At 37.6% G+C, this 27,776-nt stretch overlaps 1 protein-coding gene across 1 annotated transcript; it reads right to left on the reverse strand.

Moving 5' to 3' along the window:
- Window positions 1-145: 145 nt before the first annotated feature.
- On the reverse strand, window positions 146-25,995 carry PSIP1 (PC4 and SRSF1 interacting protein 1). Its single transcript, XM_010219219.2, has 16 exons — window positions 25,853-25,995; window positions 24,766-24,842; window positions 20,706-20,844; window positions 17,907-18,023; window positions 16,835-16,942; window positions 16,204-16,266; window positions 13,996-14,110; window positions 12,303-12,378; window positions 11,215-11,440; window positions 10,505-10,623; window positions 8,052-8,107; window positions 7,266-7,336; window positions 5,262-5,363; window positions 4,850-5,063; window positions 2,472-2,583; window positions 146-935 (listed from the first exon to the last, which is right to left on the reverse strand). The coding sequence occupies exons 1-16, from the start codon at window positions 25,922-25,924 to the stop codon at window positions 872-874; spliced, it is 1,731 nt and encodes a 576-aa protein (XP_010217521.2). The 5' UTR covers window positions 25,925-25,995; the 3' UTR covers window positions 146-871.
- Window positions 25,996-27,776: the final 1,781 nt, after the last annotated feature.

Consider the following 27,776-nt stretch of genomic DNA (forward strand, 5'->3'; position numbering starts at 1 on the left):
TTTTCTGTAAAAATCCCCAAGTCACAAATCCCCAAAGTTATTTAGTTAAAAATCCCCAAGTTAATGCCATGGCCAAGCTCTTCTTTCAAAGCTGAAACTTTAAAACAGATGGTTATTGACCATACGAATATGTTCATTTATACAACTTATTAAAAGCCAATTTTCCGTATATCAGCTTAAATTCTTAATTTTGAAATTGTTCAAGACAGTGTTTTCCAACCAATGTGTATCAATAGGTTCAGCGAAAACACTCGAGTTTTCTAGTATATTTACTATACGAAAAGCAAACCATGAAAAGTCACATAGCAGTAAATTGGCACAAAAAGTTTTGCAAGAACAGGACTAAACTTCTTTAAAAAAGTGATCAAGTATACTCATACATTAACATTTTAACTATAAAAATGCTGCTTCCAACTCCTACAAAACACAGTGAAAAGACATCCTGACAAGTGTTGAAAAACTATGCACAAACAGCTCAGTATTATAGAATGAGAGAAGGTTTTATACAAATGAAGCAATTAGGCAGTTAAAAGTATTTACACTTTCTCCTGCTATTAACTAGACAAACATACAGTAGTCAGATAAAAATATACTACAACTCTAAGTCAATGCAACATATAAGCATTTGTTTTCTAAATGGAATTTTGTCTTCATGTCATGAAATGTGTTACCTGTTAATACTGGATGAAACTAATGGCCAAAGTGTTTAAGTACTTTTAAAACCAAGATTAAGGGGGCTTTTATTCCACAAAATTTAACATTAAAATACTATGCTTATAAAATTATTTAAAACTTTCAGCAGTCTATAGATTTCAAATGCAAAACTTAACAATCTTCTTTAATCTTATTAAAAAAAACCTCTCCAGTTGTGTCATTTGTTTTCAAAGGCAGATTCCTTTGATGCTTTTTCAAGCTCTCTCTCTTCACCAGATGTCCTGGGAACACAACAGAGCAACATTAATGACCACGTAGAAGAGCGCAGTGCAAGTCTTACTGTGGATGACGTGAGTTTGCTCGAGTAAGGGATGCTGGTGTATGTTCATCCCTAGGTGAAGCCTGCAGGCCTAAGGCAGTTGGCAGGGCCACCCCTTCTCCTGTGAGGAGAGCCCTGAACACCCAGGTGAGCCAGCAGCACCCCGTGCCGCACTAGCATAGCACAGGACACCGGCAGCACCAGCCTGTGGGCGGCGGGCACTCAGGGCTCTCTGTGATTCCATTCAGGTGTTTCTCCTTAGTCGGCTGACAAATGCTATGTTAGCTCATGTGAAAAAGTACCCTTTATTATTATTTAAATAATAGATGTGCACATTTAACATACTTTACATCAACTGGGACTTTTTCTTGCTACTGTAAGAAAATTCAACACGGACCCAAGACTTTAAAAAAGTAACACAAGGAAGCAGTAAAAACCCTTAAGTTCTTAAGCAACAATAACTCTCCATAAATTATGCAATTCCATCACCTTCTGAAATTATTAAATGATTACATCTTCAGAAAGGTATGTCACCACTCAAAAAATGAATACAGGTAAAATGCTACTTACAGTTCAGAACTGAGACAAATGTGTTATTTGAAAAGAAATTTACAAATCATTTCTTAGTTGCAATAGGGAAACTGCTGTTATGTTTATGTTCACAATTTGCTCATATTTATTTTGCCTATCAAAAATCTTTCAGCAATTTAATGCTGCAAATGAAAATTTATGAAAAACAATGTAAATCTGTATGATAGAGATATCAGACTGGGCTTGCTGAACGTAGAACAGGTATGTGCATGCATTTTTCAACATGCAAAGCATTTAGTGAGAGGGAGTACAAATGACTCGGCTTAATAAGCAAGACAACTCTGTTTTATATCTATTGTTTGATAACAGATGTAAGATAAGTGCAAAGAAATCGCTCTCAAATAGACACACATGAGTTAGTTAACATAAACTGGATTGACTTCTGTTTAGATAAGCCAAGGAATGTGTTAAGAGAGGGGGGAGTTTAAGCCAATGCAACACCACACCCGTTTAAAGAGATCCATGTTAGCAGCACTTGGCCACCCCTAGCAGCTCATTCATGGAAGTTGCAAGTAGACCTGCAAGCTTTATGGCTACAAGTAACACTCATTTGAATAAATTATTTTGAAAAAACTTGATAAATTCTGTTAGTGCCTGCCGCATTTGGTTCAGACATCCTTTGCTTCCAACTTAATGAGTAATCTAAAATATGGAAAGTGTATACGTTACTCTGTCTCACTCCGAGCTGTCTTCAAACCTAACAGAACATCCTTTAGAAGCAAGTGAAGCAATTTTAATATTCATTCAAAACGTGAGCAAAAAGAACATACTGTTATTAGTGTGTAAGGCTGACTACCCTCTAAAAAAAACCAGTAACTAAACATGATGAAGTAATTTAAATCTGTGGATGTTTTACTTAGATTACGCAGCTATAGCAAAACAGATTCTTATTCAGTAGTTAACTCACTTTTTCTTACTGCCAGCTTCATGCTTATCTTTCTTTTCTTCAATATTCTCTCCGTTGTGCTGTGCTTGGCCAGTGTCTCGAGTTTCAGACCCTCCATTCAGTACCTTAGAACCTTCAAAATTAAAGGGCAGGGAAAAACAGTACAGTAGAAAGCAAAACTGTGGTAGAAGAAGTACCAAAGAATTTCTGTATTGTGAGTCATCACCACAAACATAAATGTTTTTCTGATCTTGACACCAAGCTGGTGAAACACTACAGAAAGCAAGGACTCAACGTGGTTTGAGCTTCAGAGAATCCCATCTGTCCAGCTTCCTCCTACAACTCTTCTTATGTAAAATAACATGTTTGGTGAATAGATTTAAATAGATCCATGGTTGTCTCCGAGTTTTGCCAGACTTATAGTAAGATTAATGCTTATTTTTATGCCAAGCAGTGAGAAAACAGCACATGGGCAGCAATAAGCACTGTTTATTCTGTCACCCAGTCAGACAATTTTTGGTAATTTCTGATACTTTAACTGGGAGAAGTTATTAATTCCATGTATCCTCACTTATTTTCAACTCTAATGAATGTGTATACAGTCAAGCTATGACAGCTAATCTATAAAATACAAAATGTTTAATGTGACTGTGATAAGTAGGTGAAGAGTAAACATATGCATCATGCAGTTGTCAAAGCATGAAATCAAAATAGTTGCATTTAGTTAACTCAAAGCAGGAATGCTATTCTTTGTAGTAATGGAGAAAAGGATGAAATGTTTTGCTTTACTATTACAAGTGAGTGAATTTTGCGTAAATACTGTGGAATGTCACGCTAGGTTTGAGTCAGAATTGACACTCCATTTTATTCAAAATGAGAGGTTTACAAAAAACCCCACAATATTTACAGGCTAAGATGATGGTAAAAGGTAGAAAAGTAATGTTTTATCAGTTAGATCTATTTAGACTTGCTCTAACGCAGTTTGAGCTTAATTCCAGTCATAATTCAGTGAAATAGTATAAGGATATAATCACCTTGTCACAAAGTAGGGAGATAAAGAATTAGGAAATAGCAAATGAATAGCTATTTTTTTAAATCTTACTGTAAGTGTGATTACTTGATAAGGATAGTAAACGTTCAGCAAAATGCAGCAGTTCAGTTTTTAAAGGGCAGAGCAAGTACCAACCTAAGGAACTCGGATTTCTCTTTGTAGAAAAAACAAACACATGCTCCCATACACTGTGTGCTATTCTGAATAGGCTCTTTATGACTCCATTTGAGTGATCAACAAAACAATATTCCAGTGTTTTCTGCTTTTCTACATAGGAAAATCTTGGAGGAGCTTCCTTTGTAAAATTATTCAGCTTGCAATAAGTCCTTCATTGCAGATTCTTTGTTCAAATATGTAACCATGTCTATCACAGGGGTTAGCAAAAGCCTGATGAGAAAGTTTTTCTACACCATACCTTGCCAATACCATCTCACCAAAAAGTATTAAGGTAACTTTTAAGACTGTCTTTGCTTCTTTAGTATTTCAGCTACAGTTAAGATGAATCCTTAACATTCAGCAACTTGTTTATTCCAGCTCAAGGTATCACTGGCGACAAACTGTTTCACTGAATCTGAATTCTGTCCAATGCTTTTGGACACGCAGGATTTTAATAGGTGGATATGACTCCTGCATCTCAGGGATGTGAACACCTTTGCAGCACTGCCTTGCAGCCTGTCTACTTCTACTTGTTCCTCCGCTCCAGAGTATGTTAGTACTATGTTCCCTTCATAAGGAGGGGTTACTTTTAACTCTTAACCTACTGGAACGTATTTTTACCACAAGAAAACTTCTAATAGTGTGCCGTACTTTATTACATGACAAGAGTTCATGATTAATCTTGGGCAAAAGACTTTTTCCTCCCAATGATAAATATTTCTCTACTGTTAAACTGCATCACTGTTATGGAGTCCTGACTATGCTACTGATCACACTTTATGAAAGTGCCATGCTGATGGTTAAAAGTTGCTGCTAAATAAAATAGCATGCATGATATAGGAAGAGACTAGTAGAGGGAATTAAGTAAAGAAAATAACAAAACATAAGCACCAAAAAGTCACTTGAGGAATAAAAGGTAGTTTGCTGTTCCCCCAACAAGACAGTGATTTTTCCTTTTTAAACAAAAGTCCTTTCCTTCAAAGCATTCAAGACAAAATAGCTGGAAAAATATTCATTAATTTTACTCTTGAACTTGAAATTTAGCCAGAACTATTATTTTTGAGTATTTCAGGTAATATCAAGGTTTTAGCAGATGCTAGAGTTCCTGCATCTTCAAACATCATTTGCAGTCGGCTCAACATGAATGAAAATTGAGAGACAAAAAACAAAAACTAAGCACTTGAAGACTTACCTGTTTGGTCCTTTTCCGCTTTTTTGTTTGTTCCTTTCTTCCACTGCTCTTTGGTTTTGGTGGCTTCCTCGTGCTGCTTCTGCTCAGCAAGTGACTTATTTAGTACTTGCGAGAGAACAGAATCTCCTTCCCCAACTAGAAACATGGTCTTGAACTTGTTATATAGCATCGTAGATTTCTCCATGATAACCTGGCTAACTTTGAATTTCCGTATCTAAAACAAAAGTAGTAAAACAATCAGCTCCGTTTACATACTACTTTCATAAAGTGCTAGATGAAATTCTTCAGTTATTTAGCTTAAAACGGAAATGAGGGTATGTACTTTTACACACTATAAAGGGGTAAGTAAATACAATTTAAACAATACCTGTTTACCTTTTGAAATTATTTTGAATAATACTGTAAATCTCACCTTCTTCAGGGTCAAAATCATCTCTGTATGTTTCTGAGCTTGCTGCATTGTGACTTGAAGGGATGCAAGTTCATCAAGAGCCTCAATACATCTGTTCACATCCTGTATATAAATAAATTGTCAGTTTGAAAGGTTAGCTTAAATGCTAAGGCTAAGGGTTTGCCACTTATAGTAGCTAATTAAGTCCTTAATTTCTATACTCAATAGTATTTTCCTATAATATCCTTAATTTGACTATGTACTTAGGTTTAGAACAATATATACAATCAAGTCAAACTTGCAAACAAAGCTTACCACTAGCTGCACTTTAAATGCATGCTAAAACACGCTATTTGAGTAACTATAATATTTTATACTGTCATTATACAGCATCAACCTTCATGATGCTTTTGAAATTTCAGTACACATTATCAGTCAAAGAAAGTCTGCACATGAAAAAGAAATGGGGCTATGAAAGGTAAATTACTCATTTTATTCAGTTATGTAAATATAACTGGTCTTCAAAGGTTTGCATCCCCTGAAATATTTGTTATAAAATCTGTTCATTTGTATTCCAGGACTGTGATCCTGCTACTTGCCTCATTCCCTCCTTTGCGGATCCTAAATTCTACCATCTCGTGGTCACTGAAACTGCAACCACTGTTCTGACCTAGCAGTTCTTTGTAAATATGAGGTCCAGCAGACTGTGTGTTCCTTTCAGCTCCTTGATTGTCCATGTTGGGCAGTTATCATGGATGCATTCCAGAAACCTCTTGCACTGCTTATGCATGACTGCGTGGCCCCTTCAGCCAGTCTGGGGGTGGTTTAGTTTCCCCGTAAGGACCATACCCTGTGAATCTAAGGATTATTCTGGCTCTCTGAGGAGTGCCTTGTCTTCTTTCCAGTCAGGTGCTCTGTAGCAGACACCCACAGCATCACCCCTGTTTTAGCACCGCCTGCTAATCCTGACCTATAACTCTCAGATTGCTCATCTGTCTCAGGAAGAGGTGCCTCCCCACTGCCCTCGCTGCCTTCCTGGACTGTCCTTCCTAAAAAGCCTGTATCCATCTACCCCAGCATTCCAGCTGGGTGAGCTAGCCAACCACATCTGCGATCCCAATGAGATTAGGGCCCTGCAAATAACTCCTGTCCTTTCAGAGAGGTGTCCTACTATCCTCATGTCCAAGACGCGGTTCTACAGCCTTCCCCATAACAGAGTCCTCTTGGTGCTTCCTCACTCCATTATTGCTCATCCTCCCTTGCAGACCCTGGTTTAAAACTCTTCCCACCAGGCTGGCCAGCCTGCTGGCAAAGTACTTCTGCCACACTTACTCAGGTGCACCTCATCTTTTTCAAGTACTCTTTGATCCTCACAGATTACCTTGTCGCCCTAAAAACTGAAGCCTTGTTGCTGACACCAGCTGCACAAACAGCTCTTTGCCCACTGGGCTTGTCCGGTCCTTCATGAACCCCCTCCTCTCGCGCACAGAATGGAGACCCCCAGCAGGGCCACTATGCCCTTGGCCGCGAGGCTAGAGCCACACAGAGCCACACTCGACACTACCCAGGTGACGACACCCTGGCCATATTGTTGTGCCATGCAGGAAAGCAGCAATGGACAATAGCCTGGGCACTCGACAAGCTCCATCACTGTCCCAAATATAAGCATGTGGCAGGCAGCAAACCTGCCTAGATGACAGCCTGGGTTAGCAGATGGGGACCTCTGCCACCACAGCAGCTACCGATATGCACTGCTTCCTCCTGGCACCTCCACATGGCTCACCTGACACAGATGGTTCATGTGGCTGAATTTTGTCCTAATGCTTCTAGTAAATAATTCATTACCAAGTGTTTTTAAACAAAAGCACATTTCATTTAGTGTTTACAGTACTCTTTTAAGCACTATAGTTATTTTTCAAATTTCTTAATTCTTTTCCTCCTCAGAAAGCTAATTAAGAGAAACATGCGTGCCAAAAGTGTTTCCTGATAGTATTAAACATATACAATCAGTTAAAAAATACTCACAAGATTGTCGATTTTCAGTGAATTTTTAATTTCTGCATGTATCCTTTGAAGCCTAGAATCCATTGACGTTTCTAAAGATTAAAAACATATGCACAAATGTGTTAATTTTATCAGGTTTGTTTTTGCAGAAACCTTTCTGCAAATTTGAACTTGACACAAGAACAAGAAAACATGGACAGACAAACCATATCAGATAACAACAACACTCAGAGTATTCTATTCTTGAATAAGCCTAGTGTTTATGTAGCTTTGGATTCAACTGGACACTACAAGTAACCTATGTAGTTTTCTCCTTAAGAGTTACCAGTTGAAATTTTTGAAATTTTCTGTAACATCTAGCTGTCACCCTCTATTTGCCAACTAGATCAAAAGTAAGATTCACTAAATGGAAAGAACTGAAAAGAATGAGAATTAAAATTAGTAAGAAATAAATGAGAAGAAAGAACTAACAAAGAAAAAAGTGAAAGGAAAGAACTATAGTGATGCATTTCAAAGAATGAGAAGTTTTACTTCTTGTTCACCACCAGAAGTGATCAGCTGGAAAGGTTTAAAAGCTTTAATGACAGTAAAATGGAAATAGAGAAAACCTGTTTGAAGGCACTGAAGGTAATGTTGAACAAGAAGGTGCAGCTTCACGAATCTGAAGGAAGCAGCCACAGATCAAACTTTCTGCACTGATATCGCTGCCATCCTTGCCCCCCAAACAGTAAGTTGTCTTTCCAGGTAAGTATTTCCATTCAAAATTCAAGATAATCAAAAATATCTTTTTAGGTTCTTTAAACTAACCTCTCTTCTTCTCCGTCTTCCTCACTTCTGGTTTCTTGCCTTCTTCTTTACTCTGCCTATCAAAAATATTAAAGTATTTTTACAATATTATCTCTTAAAGTCCGTTTCCCCATCTTCTTTAACTCTTTATTTTATGAGATGCAATGTTTTAGATACTGCCTCAGCCAAACATCATCATGTTGAAACATAATATCCAAATTCCAATATTCAAACACTGAAATAAAGTAGTGAAATTTATAATTCATCTAAGATACGGCAATAATAAGCCTTCACACCTGACAGATTTTTTTTTTCCTAGAAGCAGTCAATTACAGTGTTTTAAAAACAATACATATTTATAAATTGCATTATCTGTTTTGGTAGCATGTAAAGGTTGTAAAACTACATTGTGTGGAAAGCACTTATGGAGAGAAAAAATATTCTGAGCAAACTGACAGAAAAAAACCCCAAACTATCATTCAAATTTACCATGGGATATCACAAAAATGTTCTTGAATCAGTTCTGTGTAACTTATTTTCTTGTGTAACCAACAGCTAAACATCCTAAAATTGAATGCAATGTAACAAAGATAATTTAAATATTTCAGAAGCAAATAATAAAGGAGAAAGGTTTATTACAATTTCAACAAAGTCTTTTGGCCATTTCTCCAATGTCCTCAGTAATAATAAAACCTGGACTCAGAAAAAAACAGGAAAATACAAAGCTTTGTTTCACCTTAGAGGAACACAGGCATTAAAAGAGCCGTTAAAACAAGTCTTTTAACTCTTTGTTCAGAAAAGATTATGAACTCCTGTTTATCAACTCCTCAATTGCCTAACTAGGGAATTTCAAAAATTTCACCTTATAATTTGTGTATTTCAGCATGTTATGATGAAATATTTTGTGATTTTCTTCTTTTCATAATAGTATGATTCAATCCTGTACATCCAATAACTTCCATGTTCCTTTCTTTTCCTATCCAATTACAGAAGCAGTTTTTCAAACACTTAAGTTTTTACTTCAGCTGGCAACTGCATAGACTCATGCCCTTTAAAAACACGAATTTTCCACAGCTTTTATGCAAAGCACTATTAGTCTTACATAAATATTAATAATAATGAAGTAGTCTCTAAGACTAGAAAATGGACATTAAAGTGATGAGAAAAATAACCAAAACCCCTTCTATATTCAGTATCGTAATACGGGAACTTGGAGGCAGGCAGTACAACAGGAAAAAAAGACTTTTCACTTTTAATCAAGTATTAAGTTTTGTGCTTCATGATCAGCCACAATCAAAGCTATGAAGTCAACAGGATAAGCAGCTGCTTTTATTTTGTTGAAATTAAGCTGTATTTGTCCTCCAATGCATGAAATATGAAAGTCAATTAAAAGTAATAAGATTTACTTGTATAATCAAACCAATGTGTGACATTTTATCACATAAATTGATCAGCATGTGTCAGATTTAAATAGTGATACATTAAGAACAGCAAAAAGGTAAGGTCAATTTAGTGTTTAGCATTTCCTTCAGTTAGAAATGCTTAGATTTGCTACAGAGGAGAGAAAAAAAAAAGTAGGTTTCCAGGGAAGGAAGGAATGACAGAAAGAGAAAAAAGGGCTCAAGGATAAAAAGCCCCAAACCTCAAACTATTTTTTTGTTAATATATGGAAAGAAGCTAAGAATTTTGTTTTCTTCGTTGTTTTAAGTGAAGAAGGCCATTATCCTCCTCCTATTTTTCAGCAATTTTACCTTATTCTCCCTTTCTTCTGCCCCCCACCAACTGTATCATCCTCTTGCAGTGGCAACCTCTTCACCCATTTGCAGAATAGCTCTTGAGAATGGGCCAGATTTCTTCCTACAGTCCCACCCCCCTGGTTTCTGGCAGGATCTTCTCTCCATGCACACACTTGATTCATTTGTGATAAGCTATCTTCCGCATGCAGACTGCTCTTGATATCACTCAACTGGCCTTGCAGTATCAGAGTAGCATGAGTCTTAATTTTTTCCTTATTCTGCCTGAAGGTGTGTGCTGCAGCTGCCAGACAGAGAAAGAAATGTTTGAGGGAACCCTAGGCATTCTATTCGAATCAAAAATCCAAAGCCACAGAGGATTAATAGAGCCTACCAATTTCTCTAATATATGCTAGACTTAAGGCAAAACACATGGCTGTGCTGATACTTCAAGAGAGCCCACCAGTCATCCTAGCGCTAGGAATTCTACGTCACTGAAAGACTGACATTGCTTTAACTTTCTGTTAGGTTCCATTCTTCCCATCCTCCCGCAATAGTACAAATTAAGAGGAACATTTTACTCTCCACTTAGAAGACGGCAAATAGTGCCAGACAAAAAACAGTGGGGGGACAGAACAGAACATAGAGCAAACTAGACTGAATTCTTTTCAGATTGCTTCTTCCTGTTGGTTTCACAGTATGCCTGCAACTTGCAGATATCACATATTAAAACATACTCACAGCTCGGATTCCATCTGTTCCTCCTGCTTACGTTTTCTTTCTGCTACTTCTCTCTCATGCTGGCCTCTTACGACATTTCTTCTGTGAGCTGCTTGAAAGCCTCTTCCTCCTTTTTTCTTCTGTTTTTATGGAGGATTTTAGGATTGAAAAACAAAGAGAGAAGGTTTTTTTAGACTACTAAAAAGCAAGGCTACTGGTATTAGTGCTTTCTCCCTTTTTCCTTCTCCAGTGTTTGAAAACAAAGACAAACAAACAAAAACCCCACAAAGCTAAACACACGAAAAAAAAAATCCCACAGAAATTCCAAATGACTGGCTAGGGACAATTCAGTAACTTTCAAAAAATGTATTCCACAGAAGCCAAAGGCTCCCTTTGAAGCATTCATTGAAAAAATAATGTGTATGCATTCAAAAAAGTGAATGTGGAAAAAATATATATATATCTTTCTACAAAAGAAGTGACTTATCTTTAAATCCATCCTAAGAAAAATTGTCTTAGAAAAGGCATTTATCTTGCGAAATACCCAAAAATGTACTGAAGAAACTGACAGGCAAGAGTTCTTCAACTTTCTATTCTATATGTCTGTATAAACCAGCTACAGGGTCCAACATGAAAGACACAGCATTAGCTTCAGAAACATCTTCAGTGAACTACTTTCCTCAAGAAAGAAAAAAAAAAAGGGGGGGGGGGAGAAAAAAAGTGAAATGTACCTTGTCACTTTCTTGTTCATCTCCCTCATCTTCTGAATCAGATGCTGACACCGACCCAACTTTCCCAGCATTTCTCCTCTTCGCTTCAGCCTCTTTCTTTCCTTCTTTTTTGTCAAATTCCTTCTTTGTTTTTTCTTCTTCCTTCTGATTCTCCTCATCTTTTTTCCCTTGCTTCTTGGGTTTCTCTTCTGGTCCTTTTTTCTTCACTTTATCTTCCTCATTAACACTAAATTATGGTTGGAAAAAAAATTCCTAAATTAAAAGAATGTGATTGTTCATAGAGTAATCAGTTACATAGTTAGCTCACTGTTGGTTCTTTCATCTAAAGATTCTCTGGAAAAACAGTCTTTTTCTAAATCCATAGCCTATTATCTATGTAAAAGAGAAACACAATATTTACTACATGGAGATTCCAATGAAACTGTATTACATGAGGCCAAAACCTCCACCAGAAGTTAAAGCTCAGACGTTCTTCACATGCGTAAGTGTTTGCAGGACCAAGGACTATTTAGCAATGTGAATCTGGGAACTAATTTTCTGAAGTGTATTTAAGGTTTATGTACATAGTAAAACTACACATTTGTTAGCCTGTAAAAAGTGCCAATGCTGAACTTGTCCTTCAGTTTCTAGAAACAGCTCAGAGCTTGTCATGAAAACTAAGTAACATTAAAATGCGATTTCAGTATCAGATTAGTAGAAGAGTTGGAACTCACTTGGTAGAGATGTTTAAACCAGAAATATTAATGACTTGAATTTAGCTTAGCTTTGCATCTTTTCCTTCCTCTTCACTAATATTCTCTTTACACATACTTTGATAAAAGTAGCATAGTTACAGATATGCAAGGACTTTTGCACAGATTTTATAAATTAGAAAGATTAAGATTTTCCATCTCTTGCTCCAAAATTGTACTAACTTTAGCTGTTATCTCTTACTTCCTTCAGCTGTAAAAATAAGCAACCAGTAATTCACACTACAAGACAAATACGTCAAGAAGTCAGCAATTAAGTTTACTGAAAGTGGCCATTTGGTTTCCAATGAAGAGTTTTTCATTAAAAACAACAAACAACGCAAAAAGCAAACAACTTACATGTCACCCTCTGAAGGACAAGGTGGTTTCACCAATTTGGGTCTCCCTCTTGGTTTCGGAATCTTTACTTCAGAGGCTAGTATTTATAGAGAAAGAACATGTTAGAGTAAAGCCACTCTCTGTTCCCTGCTTATGAGTGCTGATTCTTACTCAAAAGACAGAAGTGATATCTGAATTTGAGTATCTACTGTGTTACTTTAAAAAATAAAAATAGTAATAATAAAAAGGTACAGCTGTGTATCAAAGTTTGATCATGATCTCTTTGAAAAAAATACCATGTTATTCTCTACTTTAGTAGCTTAAACCACATTAAGCTACTTATTCTTTGATTTTTTTCCTACATCTCTGTGTACTCAAGTGTTATTTCAAATGCTGCATAGCTAATATAAACAAGCCTGAAATTTGAACCAGAAATAAGTGGGAAGTTTGGTGTGCACATCTATACTCAGTCTGTTTACTGCCAGTATTCTTAGAAATATGGTAGGGATTCCATTACTCTCAGTTAGATAAAGTACATACCATCAGAGTACAGTATACAGTAAAATTTTTGTTTGCTCTGATTCATCAATATTAAAGCAAGATAAATACTGTATATGCTTTTTTGGTATTTATTCCTTCAATTCTGTAAAACCCAAATACTTAGTACACTGCTTTTACAGATTAAGACTCAAAAAAAGTGCTTGTATGATACCAGAGTAAACATGTGGTCAGGAAACAACACTCGGTATCTGAATTTCTGTTGGTGTTAGCGTATAGCTCTGCTAAGCATGAGATGCATCCATCATGGAAACACTAGATAATGCTGCATCTTCCAAAAAGATATTTTATACATGAGGAGAAAGCATTTCTTCTTATCCCGTCCTGCTTTATAGCCAGAAATTAAATTAATTTTGATTATACTGAAAGAAGAAAAAAAAATAAAATGAAAACATAAAAAAATTACAGTTAGTAAGTGCAATGAAATTGCGTGGAAGGGTAAAGCAATTTCCTCACAGTTTCCAAGGCAAATATGATTACATCTACTTAACTTTGGTCACACTTTAACTTACTTTCACAGAGGCAAGAGATAAGAGTATAATGTTTTTAACTATTAGATCATTGTTATCCGAAAAATAGCACTGCAGATTTGTTAGCAAGTGGTTCAAATCATACTGTTTTAAACAGTATTTGTTGTTCCTTGGCATTTGATCAATCCAGAGATTGCTTTTAAACTTTTTTCTTAAGTAAAGAGCTGAAGAGACTTATTTTTTTTTCTTGTTCTCTGAGCTCCATCTATAGGCACTGTATTCCTCAGCTTTTCTTACTTATGTTTTATATATATTCACACATAATTTCACTGTTAATTTAACTGCCCACTGATGAACAAAAACCTCTGTGGAGTACTAACAGTGCACAGGGAGCTCTTATTGCATATTCTTATAAGGACATGAAGTCCTTATAAGGACTATGAAGTTTTTCTAAAGAGGACACATACACAAATACAATGGAACTTACTCGGACAGCTCAGTTTGAGATAGCAGATGTTTTATCATTATACCCCATTCTCATAAAATTGTTTTTAGTACTACAAATGACTATGGTTATTTTATAGTAAAATTCTCTGGACTTCTCAGGAAGTAAATTCTCCGACTACTTTTGTTAATATATCCTTAAAGCGAAAAAAAACCCCACCAAATTCATCTTTTAAAGTTACCTGCTGGCCTTCCTCTTTTGGGGCTTACTTTTGGAGCCACTGCTACAGCAGCTGCTGCCACTGCTGCTGCTGTTGGCACTACTGCTGCTTCTTCAGCTTCAGCTTGTTTGTCAGCCTAATTTAAAGAACACGATCCAGAAGTGAAAACCACAGGGCACCTATTTCTCAATTTTTAAAGTACTATGGAAAATCATTGTCATTCTTTTTTTTAAATATGAAACAAACAAGAGTTCTCAAGTTTAACAACAGATTATACTTCTATGTCACTCACTCAGCACACTAGTTTGCATCATGACCAATTCATACAGTAATATTTTGTGCCATTTTTATGCAGCACATTCAGCTTCAGAAAAAAAAGTAAAAACAGAAGAAAGGATTACATGAGCATTTTTAAGCTCACTATAACAGCATGCCAGAAAACATTTTAATGTAGATAAATTCACCTCTCCCATTTACAGATTAGTCTTTCAAATGCTATTATCTCTGTAGAGCTTCACTATGTCATACCAGTAGATGGAGCCATTCAGAAAAAAGGGAAAAAAAAAGAAAAAAAAAAAAGAAAAAATAACCAAAACACAACAGCCAATTACAAAAAAAAAAAAAAAACCATTATATGCCAAACTACACTAACTGCAGAGAGCGCACTTCAAACACACTGTCATTTTAGGGAGTGGGTTGGAAAGAGATAGAACTTATAAGAACAGTTGATCCTCACAGAACATACATCTTAGTCTCCCTGCAAAAACATCCCATAAATACATATAAAAAGAATCTAGAAAAATAATGTCTAGAGAAAATATTCATGGCAGTTATTGTCCTGAAAGCAGAAGCATCAACTAGCAACAGAAGGGGCAAATAAATATTTATCTTACTAATATTTACTGTGGCCACCAATAAGAAATCTTAACACAAAACAAAAACAACACATCCCCTCCACAAACAAATAAAACAACCCCCCCGAAATAATTAATATAATAGACAAATAGTTTTAATGAGGACAGAAAAATACCTGTTAGAGTATTTTTGTACAATCCCTGAACAAAACACCCTATTTCTTTTTAAGGCAGTTACAGAATGTATACGAGGCTAAGGAAGTCTGTAATCAACCCTTGTTGCAACCCACAACCACTGCATGCCTTGAAATACCATGTTATTTTATTCAGCAATAACCTGTAGCATGGCCAGTTCCTGATAAACCCCTGCTACACACTGTGTGTGCCACAAGTGTGCCAACTCAAGCTACTAACACATGACACAGGAAGCCTTCTGGGTCTAGATGCTTTTCTACTGCTAAGAATCAGAAAACTCGAGTGCTTTAGAAAAAGGTGAAAAATAAAAAGTCTTTTTTTGAGTGTTATCTGAGAAGTTCTTGTCTCTATTACAAGATAGAGTCACATGCACAAACATTCACATATATTCTGTCAATGCCTTTCATGAGAGGTTTACTTTTAAAAAGATTCAACTATTTTAAAGAAACATAATTTAATTTTTAGGCAATAGATTTTAAAGTTTCAAGTCATTTTTGTAAAAAGAAAAAAAAAAACATCAGCAGCTGATCACAGCAGAGGCAGAGTGCACAATGCACTATAGTTACAATTACTCCTTCTCATGCACCCCTTGTAAAATGTAGGAAATGGTTCAAAATTAAAACATACTTTGCCTCACTTTAATCCATCTTTCAGCTGGGTTAGTGCCTTGGTGTGCCATGTGTGGCTGCAGTAAAATTAACTGCAGCAAGCTATTAGCTGCAACAATCTTGCTAGCTTTATATATTTATACTGATCTCTTCAACCTGGTATAAATCAAAAAGGGCAGCCCCATGAAAAACAAGATTGTTTTAAGTGCTGGATTTAAAGCAGTGAAGATGTTAAATAAATACGCCAGAGGTTCTAAAGAGATTGTTCTGTTGGTGGTTTAACAGTTTAATAGTTTGTCTTCACATTTCTTCCTCATACTGAAGTATTTGGGAAAAGATGGGATCTGCTGCCTCTGTGTAATACTGTTCCACCAGTATTACAAGCAGTAAAATAGCCTCTGGGAGTAATGTTCATTCCTACAGATTTTTCAGCTATTTGAAAGAAGGGAAAAAAAAGGGGGAGCGGGGGGGAACACCTTAACTTAAGCTTAATTTGTCATTGAAGAAAACAGAAAACCCAAGATCATCTTGTCCAAACTCTAATAAGAAAAAGGAACTAAGCAGACAGTTACCTTTCTTTTTCTTCCTCTTCTAGCAACTTTAGGAATAGATGTATCACTTGTTTTCACCACATCCTGTAAAGATTAAAAAAAACAACTGCTTAAATCATTTAAAATACATCCTCGGTATGTTAAAATGAAGTTTCTTAAGGCAATCATACAACTGATGCTATATATTTTAAGCAAATGTATATATTGGACAAAAATTTCCTAAAATTCATGAACATTTTCTGTTTTAAAACATAATTGTTTTCTACACATAACTTTTGATAACCAGTTAAGAAAAAAGTGTCTTTGTTTTGTTTTGTTACAAAAAGGTATATAGTCATTCAGTGAATTTGAATTCTCTAGTACTTCCAGAAAGTACATTTGCAGTACAGAAAAAGCAATAAAAAACACTTTGTTTCACTGGTTTTAATTTAACTTGAAGACAAGACAGACTTAACTTCCTCTTCGATGAAAGCTTTAACTCCTCCTCATTAACTTCAATGAGATGTATAAATACAGGTGACTGCATATGAAGTCTTACAATTTACATGGCTCCCGAGATGTACTTTCTCAGAATTCAGAAATTAAATTTATAGGTCAATTACACAGCACTAAACTGTTTTTGCTTCTGTGAGAAAAGTAAACTATCACGTACTTCACTACTTGTTTTTTCACAGGGTACATCATCTTCCTTTGTAGGATCCATATCTTTTTCTTCTGTTTCACCTTCTGCAGCTAAGCTATTATCCTCTTTAGAAGATAACTGCAAATTAAAAGAAATCAACACAGAGAAACTAAAAAATGTGCATAAAGAAAAAGAATTAAGGGAAATAAATCTGCTTCAGTATCAGTCTGCTGCTGCCACTCTCAGTGTGCTTTGCTAAAATAATTTAAATCCAGACTTACACTGCTTTTTCAGGAATACATTAAAAGCCCAAGCCAGGACACCTTCACTCCAGCATGTAATTGCTAACAGCAATCAGAACGTGTCAAAACAGAGCAGTGTGCCATGATGGAAATTCAGTTTGTGTTCACAGAAATGCAACTATGCTTCTTCATCAATACTTCTAAATGTTAATACCAGTATCTAGCATTCGTTTGGACCACTGTTTGTGGTAACACATGTATGGGTAAGAGTCAGGGACCACATTTACTATTAACATGGATCTCATGCAGGAGACAGACCACAAACAAGCTGTTTAATCATTACTGGGATTACATGACAAAACCAGTGGCTAACTACTGTGCCTTTTTTCATCTCTGAGAGCATTTAAATTTGAAAATCAGGCCACGTGAACTACACATCAAGCTATACCAGTTCAGTTGGATATAATCACCGTAGCCCTGCAGCCAGCGTTTGTGCATGCTCTGTTGGGCTCTCCAGTCCTACCTGCATAGGCTATTAAACTGTGTTCAAAAAGAGAAAGGAAAGCTTAACCTTTGTAATCATTTCTGCTTGTACCTAGCCAAGGATTACCAAATGAATTTCATTCAGCTGTACACTGATTTATAAAGATAGACCTGTAAGGAAATTCATTTTCAAAAGTATATCACCTTAAAATAAGAGAAGTGCAAAAATAAAATGTATATGCCTTAAAACAACTAAAGCAAATGAAGTTACAACTAAAGCAAATGAAGTTACAATAGCAAAGCACCATCACTTTAAAATAAGAATTGTCAAGTAGTTTTTACTTTAAGAAAATCTGATAAAACATTAATTTAGTTACCTTTGGGACAGCAGGCTTTCTCCTTTTAGCTCCTGCTTTTTCTTCGCTCCCCTCAGAAGGCTCTGGACTGCTTTCTTGAACAGTTTCTTTGAGAGGACTGTTAACAGCTGAATGGGACTTCAATATAAAAAACATCACAGTTGAGATCTAAATCCCTTTCTGAACTACAGAGTAATAATTTTGATAATAATAAAAATTCTATCATCTGTAAGCTAATGAAAAAGTCTAAGAAACCCTTTACTCAAATTGTAATATTAAGAACTTATTTTATTAACTCATACCTTTTGATTTAAATTGTGTTTTCATTAACTTTCAAGCTCTCACACAATAACTTTATTTTCACATTTCAAGGTGACATCTCCCTTAATTATAAGGTAAAACAAAACAAAAACATAGCTTTGAGCCACACAGAATTTGTGAGGCTCTTTGACCAAGAGATGAAGCTCACATTAGAAATCAAATTCAGCATAAGATACTGTATTTGTTAACCTAATGCAAACTCCACATATGTTTTTTTTTTTGCAGTTCTTCACCAAATAATGTATGAAACAAAATCCACTACAGAGAACTTTCCAAACACTGTAAAATTAAAAGGCAAAGAGGGCAGAAAGGGAGAGAAGGGGACAAACCAGTAACAACCTCACCACATTGCGTAACAAAACAAAATAAAACCAAAATAAAAAAAGACAACAACAACAACGTGAGCTCTCTGAGTTCCTTCCTGGCCAAGAGGTGCCTTTTAAATTAACTATCAATCTCAAGTGAATAGGATAGTGACTACCTGGTTCTCAAAATACAACCAGGATACAATAATAAAGAGTAAAGAATTAAATTCAAAAATATGGAAAGACAGAGGGAAAGGGAAAATTATTATTTTTAATTTCATTACTTTGTGAGCAGCATTTTTATCCTTAAATATTAGTTCTTTCAACAAAGCAGGCAGAACTCCTCTGACTCTTAGCTTTTTGCCTACTGAGGAAGTGGTTTTGGATTCAAGCCCAAGCCACAAGCACCCTTCTACTCTCCACCTCCCTTCCTAACAGTTAAAAGCAACATCTGCAAAGTATAAACATTGCTTTCAGAATATTTCAGCTAGTTCGGTCAGTTAAACAGAAAATGCAGCTCTCAGAACTTATCAAGAAAAAAAAAAAAAAAAAAAAGTAAAACCAATAAAAGAGGTAGGGAGAAAAAAAAAACAGCAACAAAAAGAGTGAAATAGTGAATCTCTCTTGATGAATGACCAAGTTCATCTCTTTAATACTGTCCTGTATTTAACCTAAAAATTCTACTTTGCCAACATTTCCATATAACTTTCCCACTATGATCCTACTCTCTATGCCCAAACACTAAATTCTCTACTCATCCTTACTTTTTAAGCTAACAATGATATTGCGTTTCCATAATACCTTCACCTAGCTCTTCTTAGCTGAAATGCTGAGAATTAAGCACCCCTAAACATGAAACACAAATGACTTGACACCTATCAGTTTAACCAAAGCAAAGCACCTCTAAAGTGCGTGCTCCCGGAAGTTTTATTTCAGATCAGGCAAGCCTTAATCTATCTGCTTCATGTCCTGATCCATTTTAAAAAGTGTGAAGTTTAGCAAGCTATTTGGAGAGGTTTTCCTTTAACATCAGAAAGGACTACCTACAGCAAAAGCAGGAGCTGGCTAACTCCTAACAGCTTTATTTTCTGGCAAGCCTAACCTTCTTTTAATAGTGCAAAGCAAAGGATACAAAGAGAAGCAATCACAGCAAAAGGGTTGCTATAGTTAAAGTGAAGATTTAACAGAAAAATGATCAAAGTCTACTGCATTACCTCATTCATTCTAAAAAACTGAATTAACAACAGTGAATTAGTTGTCAAGGCCCTGAAGTCCAGTTGCTTTAGCTGCTAAACAATCACCACTAAGTAACATTTCTTCTTTCAATAAGCTTAAGGCCTACCCACAGGAAGAAAATTTGAATATGACTTGTGGAAAGAAAAAGACTTTTTTTCTTTTTAAAAGAAGAAATGGAGGGGTGAAATAGCAAAGAACAACCCAATGTCTATCAATCCCAACTTGTTCACAGAAGCCTGAAGACCTACCACAGAATCTAAAAGTGTCTGAATGGAACTTAAGAGATGGAAAACACTGCACCCATAAAAGCCATTGGACCAAAGAAAGTATGTATCTGTTGATGGCACATTTTACGTATTTCCCTTTGGAAATGTAAGCTATTTAGGAATATCTTGGATGCTATGAAAGCAACTCAAAGCAAAGCAATTTCGTTGAAGCATCAAGCACGTTAAGTGGTAGTCTGGGGGCAAGAGGCAAGTGTTGCATTGCTTCCAACCACCAGAAGGAAAAGTACAATACACAATGTAATTGTGGAATGAAATGTTAGGTATTTGTGGAGAAAACACTTGGTCCTACAGAATAAAAGTATAGTGACTGAACATCCACAAAGCCATTAGTTTTGAAACATACTTGTGTATCACCTATGAAATTTATAACTTGATATGTATTTGTGACTAAGAAGAATCTTAAACATGTTTATGTCTTAATAATAGTAACTCTGTATTCCAAAACTCAACATGATTCCCTCTGAACTTACTATAAAAAACTAACATCTCCAATTACACAAAACAACCATTTCTTTAACATTACGAAGACAACAAAAAATGCCCAGCAACATCCATCCAACCTAGAACTGACGGAACAATATATTACCTTCCAGTATAAGAAAATCCTTAGAACTTTTTTTTTTCCCCACAACGAAATAGTAACAAAGATTTGCAAACTGCAGATAACTCACCTGCTGATGAGAGAACTTCACTTTGGGATTGTTGTCAATTTCCCATAACCCTTCATTAAAACCTTTTCTTTTATTTGGTTTGCCATATTTATCTTTATTTTCAGAATAAGGGAATATATCCTTTGGTCCCAAGAAAGCCCTTCAGGAGAGAGAAAGCGAGGACAGAAAAAAGTTAACCACAAAAATCTTGTGTTTTAAATGGCTAATCTTTTCAAAGAAAACTAAGCGTGAAATTTAATTAAGATACAAAAGCTACCGAGGCAACTGATTTTAAGTATCTTCATTTTCCTAAACCACTGCCTTCAGTAGCCCTTGTCTTCCACTGCTGTTACTATACAGGTCTCTTCTCCTTCCTACCACAGTGAAGGTCTGGACAAGAAACAGCCAATGCTTTGTCCTATTAGGTTGCAACTGATAAGGCAAGTAAAATAATTGCAAACTAAGAAGCTCATTTATGAACAGAGAAAGTATTTCCTTCCTTTGGGGAAAAAAAGGCCAAAATTTGAAGAATTAAGAATTCTTAGATACTGATGACAGATTTTTAATTCCAAGTGGGCAGTTATCCCAGCGAAGAAAAATCTTTCGAAGCTATTAAATTAGAAACACTACAGTTAAAAGACAAAATTAAAGAAAAAGCTTTAGTGAATCTGAAATTAAAAAGTAATAGCAGAATACACTGAATGCCCAAGTCTTTGCAAAAATGCTACATAATTTAGTACTACCTCGCAGTTTTTCAGTATGTGAACGCAGGAACTTGATCATTTGATCTCCTTATTTAAATCATAAGGAGAATTTCTCCTTATTTTAAGATGCATTAAATAAGCATTTTAAATGAGATTTATTTACTCTATTAGTACAGGACTAAGGCAGTTCATATGTCTTCATCTACAGAAATGGGCCTCCACTGAAACAGGCAACCCCACAACACAGTCGCACCCACAGCACAGTGCCAGACGTACAACTGATGCTGTTAGCCTAGTAGCTCTCTGTGTTGAAGTCCATCCTTCCATTTTCTCTAAGACTGACTTGTGAAAACAAGATAACAGATGAATGAAGACTGAAATTCTGATATGTGTGCTCAAGAACCTAAAGGCATTTTTAGTTTCTGCTGTACTCTATCTGCATTTCACAGAAGTAATCCAAATGATGCTAACAGAGAAAGATGACATTTCAGTGGTTCATTTTCACTGTCTGCCTATGCCCAGCTCTGCCCGAATTTATATGTTAGATTCAACTACTTGAGAAGTTGTAGCTATTTGATTTCTGAAGTGGAATGGAATAGTTAAATGGATACCACTAACTTCCAGTTTCCTTTTTTCTTTATCATCTTTAAAAAGAGGTACTTGAGACATATACCTATTGAACAAAAAAGGTAAGTTCAAGAACATCTAGAGAACTTAAGTATTTCCTGTCCCAGCAGTAAAAAAACACTTACCTATGGGCACAGATATTAAACAAGGCACTGTGACAGGTTGCCTGCAAACAATCCACCTCTTTGCAAGCGATGTTTAGAAAAGATTCAATGAGCATGAGACATCTCCTTAATCCAGCAAAAGGCTGGGGAGGGAGGAAGAAGCAGGAAGCGAAAAAATAGGAAACACTATCTCTGTTCTTCCCCTAACCCATTCCCTGAAGGGAAGCATTTTTCCAAAGTTTGTAAGGCTCTTCCCGTATTTCTCTAGCTTCAAGAAAAAACATCAGAAATTCAAGTTACCTCTCCTATGTACTGAAAAGAAAAAAGACATTACCCTAATGTATAGCGCCTACGGCCTATGTACCAAAATGCAAACTGCTGCTTACCTGTGATTAGATAAAATTTGCCTGTGATTAGATAAAATTCGCTAATTACTGATGTAACAGATCCAAACAGAACTTCTATTGAAATGCAAATATTATTTGTTACTATCCTTTGGAAAACACTACCATTGCTATGTTAAGGGAACATGAAAACGAACAAAACAAACTTTAACCAAAACCCCAAAACCTATGTTAAGAGAGCACCTATACACTTCCGAGCAAGCAATGACATAGTTAGCTGGGTTTGGCAAAACTTACAGAAAATTCAACAATGGCAATCAAGTACAAGTGTATAGCTGTTTTAGTAACTTGCAAAAATGAATTAGTATTTTTCCTAGAAGTCAGGTACAAATTACTCTGGGGCAAAGTTTGGGCTTTTCTTTTCCTCTTCTTCTGTTTTAGCCTTCCATAAAGCTGGAAAATACCACTCCTTACTATAGAAAGGGCTTTTTACCACGATTAAGCTCATAATCTTGATTTTCAGAGTTACCATTACTTGAAATAATATTCTTGAACAAACACCATGACTAGCTTTGCACAGGTGTATAGTTTTAACCAGGAAAAATACACTGCAGAACAAGCATATTGCTTTTAACACCTACTAAAAACAACAGAGAATAGTTGACTCTACCTAATTCCTGACAGTACACTTATCCATTGCTCACTGTTAAAAGGTTAAACAAAATTAAATGTCATGGAAGTGTTCTCTCTTTTCACTTGGTCTGCTCCTTCCTTTTGTTATTCCGCAACCACCTGCCTATACACGCAGCTATGTATAGAAAACAGAAGTACCACAAGGTCAAGGAGTATGGGAGTTTCAGCTACTACCACTTTAAGGTTTAAGGATCACAACGTAAATGAGATACTTGAGAACGGCTCATAAAAACCCTGTAGCTTGTAAAGTACAGGAAAAACAAATAACAGAACTTTAGCTTATATTCTGAAGAAAAATCTCCTGAGGACTCCAAAATACAGTAACCCTGCACTTACCACCTCATCAAAAACTAGATCTCAGTAAAATTTTGCTTTGCAAGCGTACCAGAATGAGCAAAAGACATTTCAAATTTACATTTCAAATGAGAAAAAAAGTAAAAAAACAGTTAAGCAAGGAAAAAAAACAGTCAAGCATGACTTAGAACCCTTACTCATATTAAAATATGAAAAGAAAAATAACTGCTGTACTGGTAAAATTAGTATAAATAAAGAAAACCGGATTCAATGCTAGCAAGGTTTAATTAAATTCTGGGAGCCCACTTTCACCCACAAAGCTACAAAAAAAAAACAAAAACAAAACAAACAAACAAACGAAAACAAAAAAAAACCCCACAACCCACTCAACAGCTCCACTGAAAGCTGATACAATTACAAAATGCTAGTAAAGATAATTCTCTTTCTATGACTTACTTCTATATAGTTTGCTATTTTACTTAAAAACATTCAAAAACATTAATAAAACATTATTTAAAAGGCAAATTAGGTGATAAACGTGGCACTGAATTTGAAGTCTTCAAAATCTACCTTAGAACCGTAAGTCCTATCACAAAGTAATATGAAGATCAGAGAAAAGCATGAAAAGCAGGATATATGGAAGTATGTTTAGGAATGGGAGAAAACAGTCCCTTCAAAGCGGATTTTGTATTTTATCACAACACACTACATATAACAAGAATAAGTATTTTGCAGGAAGACTGGTATAAAATTAGGATGAAACCTGAAGCATCAATTGCACCTTCTCTTTTTCCCCTCAGTATCTTAGGAACAAACATGACTCCCTTGAAAACCATCAGAAAACAAAAAAAGCCAACAAAGAGCTTGCCCTATTTCTCAAATTTGGCTTATTATTATTCTCTGCTTATTTCAACACCTTTGAGAACGTATTTTTTGAAATATTCAGAAATACAGAAGACTATATTTAAAATCCATTAAAAAAAAAAAGAAAAACTTAGTAAGGTATGATATGACTTTTTTTCTGATTAGAAAAGAGTACATGATATGGCTATAATCTTCTGTTCCTCTCAACAGCTTACATCAAATGCTAAAAGAAATCTACCTGTCTTCCAAACAAGATCAGTTTAGGAAGAGTAGGCCTGCTATTAAATGCTATGGTTCTAAAACATATCACATTCAAGCAAGTTGTTAAGTTACTGCCAAGGCATTCTGCAAGGGGAGAGGGAAGGAGGAGTAGAAAAGGGAAAAAAAAAAAAAAGGAAAAGGAAAAGAAAAAGAAAAAAAAATAGTACTTCCTTTAATATGAAGGACTTACGTCTCATGGGTGCCAAAAAAGAAAATGGGCATTTTATTTGTAGGAGGTTTTACTGCTCCATCAGGAACTTCATCCACCTAAGGGAAAGAAAAACTGTAATTAAAGCTGAGTAACAGTTAAAAACAGTCTAGCAGAAAATATTTAAAAGTATTAAGTGTGAAAGAAAAGATTCTGCAGAAAAGCAAACAGCTTAAACAAAACAGGTTTCAAGGAGTATGCAACCGAAGACAGTATTAGCAACAACAAAAAGTGACGACTCTTTCTGTATTATAGCAACATTTATGTTGCCATTCACAACAATCTTAGGATGGGCTGTAAGTCAAAACAGAATTCAATCCCAACCAAATACCACCACCTCCTCAAAATAAACTATGGTAACACTTCCTGTCTTCACACTGAACTGATAACTTGTCCAATCTCAAAAGCCAAACACTATGAAAACTTAGAGGTCATTAAACTTGTTAAAATATATCTTAATGCAGGACTTTAGCTAAACCTAATAATGACTCTTCTATTTACATTTCCACAAAAACCAAAACCGTCACAAAACTTGGCACCACTCTTCCAACTATCACAACCCTCAGTTAAGCAAAAGGCTATATCATTAAGTGACCTCATTATTAAAAAATAACTCTTTTGTAACTTTTCTTTTTAATGTGAAAAAGGAACAGTTACCCAGAAATAGCTGTTTTGTTTTGCTTTGTTAGGCTCTTGCAGAGCTCTGGCGCTTGTCAGACTCCTGAAAAGCACCCCTCATTTCTAAAAACAGATTTAAATTGTGCAATAACATAAACGCTTTTGGTATTTTACTCTCAAACAGAGGAGGGTAAATCTAGGAGGGTTTATCTACAAAGAACAAAGAGGCCCACAAAAGAAATAAACACGAATGTCATTAAGACCTTCTTGCACCTCAAAACTGCTCTAGCGCTCATTTAAAAGCTCCCTGGGGTTCGCCAGGGCCCCGAGGTGCGAACAGAGTTAAAATCACTGCACATGCCCCCCACGCCCGGGCACCCCCGGCTGGGTCGGAAGGGCGCGCGGGGTCACTGCTGGCCGGGGTGGGCACAGGGGGTGGAGGCTACCTTACCCGCGCTGGCCAGTGCGGATAGCCCTTCATCTTGGCGAAGATCAGGTCGCCGGGCTTGAAGTCACGGCTCATGTTTTCTCTCCGAGGCGCCGCGAGGCCCACAGGAACGAAGGGGGCGGCCGCCGCCGAGGTCCCGCTGCGGGGAGAAGCGCGGCCGCGGAAGAGGCCCGTCAAGGCCGCGCTGCGCCTCGCCGCGGCGGGCGGGCGGGCGAGCGCCCCGCAACGGCCCCCAACGGCCGCCCGCAACGGCCGCGCCGCCACGCCCCCCGCGCCGCCGCCGCGCGCCCGCTCGCGCCCGCCACACGGCCGCGTCCCCCGCCGCGCGCGCTGCCGCGGGGGCGGCAACAGGGAGGGAGGCCCAGGCCGCGGCCCCGCCGCTGCGCAGCCCCCGCGCACCTCCGCCCGCCGCTGCCGCTGCCGCCGCGGGAGGCGCCGCCGCGCTGCTGCTCCCGCCAGAGGGGCGATACCAAGCGGGTGCCGCCGCCGGGGGAGGCGGCTGTGCCGCGACAGACTCGCCGGCGGCAGGCGGCCTCGCTGCGCCCCACGGGCGCCGGCGCGGGCGGCGCGGGGCAGGAAGCGGCGAGGCGGGCGGCGGCGGGGAGGAGCGGTTGCGGGGGCAACGCCGCCACCTCCGCGTGTGTCGCCCCCTCTCCCCCGCGCTCCGCCGAGGTGGCCCGTCCCGGCCGCCGGCGCGCGCGGGCCGGGGGCGCGCAGGGAAGCGGGGGAGGAGCCGCGGCGGAGCGTGGGGCTAACGGGCGCTCGGCGGCAGCCGCCCCGCCGCGCCTCCCGGCAGCGGAGCCTGCGGGCCCGGCCCGTCCCGCCGTGCTCCCGCGCCACGGCCGAGCCGCGGAAAACACGAGGGGAGCAAGGCCTCGCTCCCTACGCGGGTATCCAGCCGCCCGGAGGGAGCCCTTTCAGCGGGTGAAGTTTGAGTTTAGAGTGAAAGTAGCTCTCAGCAAGCTGTAATTTCTGCGTGGTCAGGCTCATTTATGCAATAAGTAAAGGTAAAACTGAAGATGAATGTTGTTAAGAGTAAGACCACAGAAGATTCTGCAAAACATGAGAATGAAAGTACATGTATAAAAAAAGAATATAATGCAGTAGCACTGCTATTTATAAAATAATCCCTGAGTGTCTTAGAGCCTCAGGTAGCCCTGCCAGAGGATGCAGAAGGTGGCTGCACTTAGAAGCAGGGTGTCAGCAGCCCTGGGGAGCCTGGGGTGGAAAACAGTCTCCGGCGAGCACCCAACTCTGACCAACATCCTGCAGGCACCGGGGCCGCTGGGTTGCGGGGCAGCGCGACGCTGCACCCTGCAATATGGTTTTGATTTGCCTATTATGTGTATTTATACTGGAATGGTCCTGATCTGAGCAGAACGGTCTGAGACCTTCTACCCAAGGGATCTACTTTGTTAACAAGGGAGGAAGGGGAGGGTTGTTTGGCAGCACAGGTGCAGCAACGCCATTTTGTCACAAGTAACTCTTGAGAATCAAAGAAGCTGTGCCTGTTGTCTTGGACAGATAAATAGATTGATCTGCTCTTAGTGTCAGTACTTGGTAAGCTATTATACTGTTAGAAAACCATTAGAATTTGGGTCGTGATGCTAACCTTCTGTGATTCGTTTTATACTATAAAATCCAAATTAATCTGGCCTCAATACCTATTGCCATTTTCCATCTGGTTCAGTTCAATTTCTAAGTACTAGTGAGACATGAGGGAAGTCCCGCTGACTACCTTATTTTGAATCAGCAAGAAGATGCTGTGTTGTTTTTCAGAAGAGTAACTTCAATCTTTCAATCCTGTGCACTTCGACAAGGTCAAAGAACTTTATTGACGCTTAAAAAAAACTACATAGCGCAGGAGTATCAAAAACACAGATAAAAACCAGTAGTACACATCCAAGTCACAAACTGGAAATTAAGA

This window comes from Tinamus guttatus, unplaced genomic scaffold (genome assembly GCF_059628265.1).
Source record: "Tinamus guttatus ecotype Peru unplaced genomic scaffold, ASM5962826v1 Tinamus_guttatus_pri_ptg000450l, whole genome shotgun sequence".
NCBI lineage: Eukaryota > Metazoa > Chordata > Aves > Tinamiformes > Tinamidae > Tinamus > Tinamus guttatus.

Bases quoted from the DNA above. Each gene is read 5' to 3' on its own strand.
- PSIP1 (XM_010219219.2), bottom strand. From the start codon at position 25,924: ATGAGCCGTGACTTCAAGCCCGGCGACCTGATCTTCGCCAAGATGAAG. The intron at 16,943-17,906 runs GTAACTAAATTA...TTTAATTTGCAG, and splicing joins GAAAGCCTGCTGTCCCAAAG to TTATCTTCTAAAGAGGATAA. The intron at 8,108-10,504 runs GTGAGTATGTTT...TATTTTTGATAG, and splicing joins GAACAGATGGAATCCGAGCT to GCAGAGTAAAGAAGAAGGCA.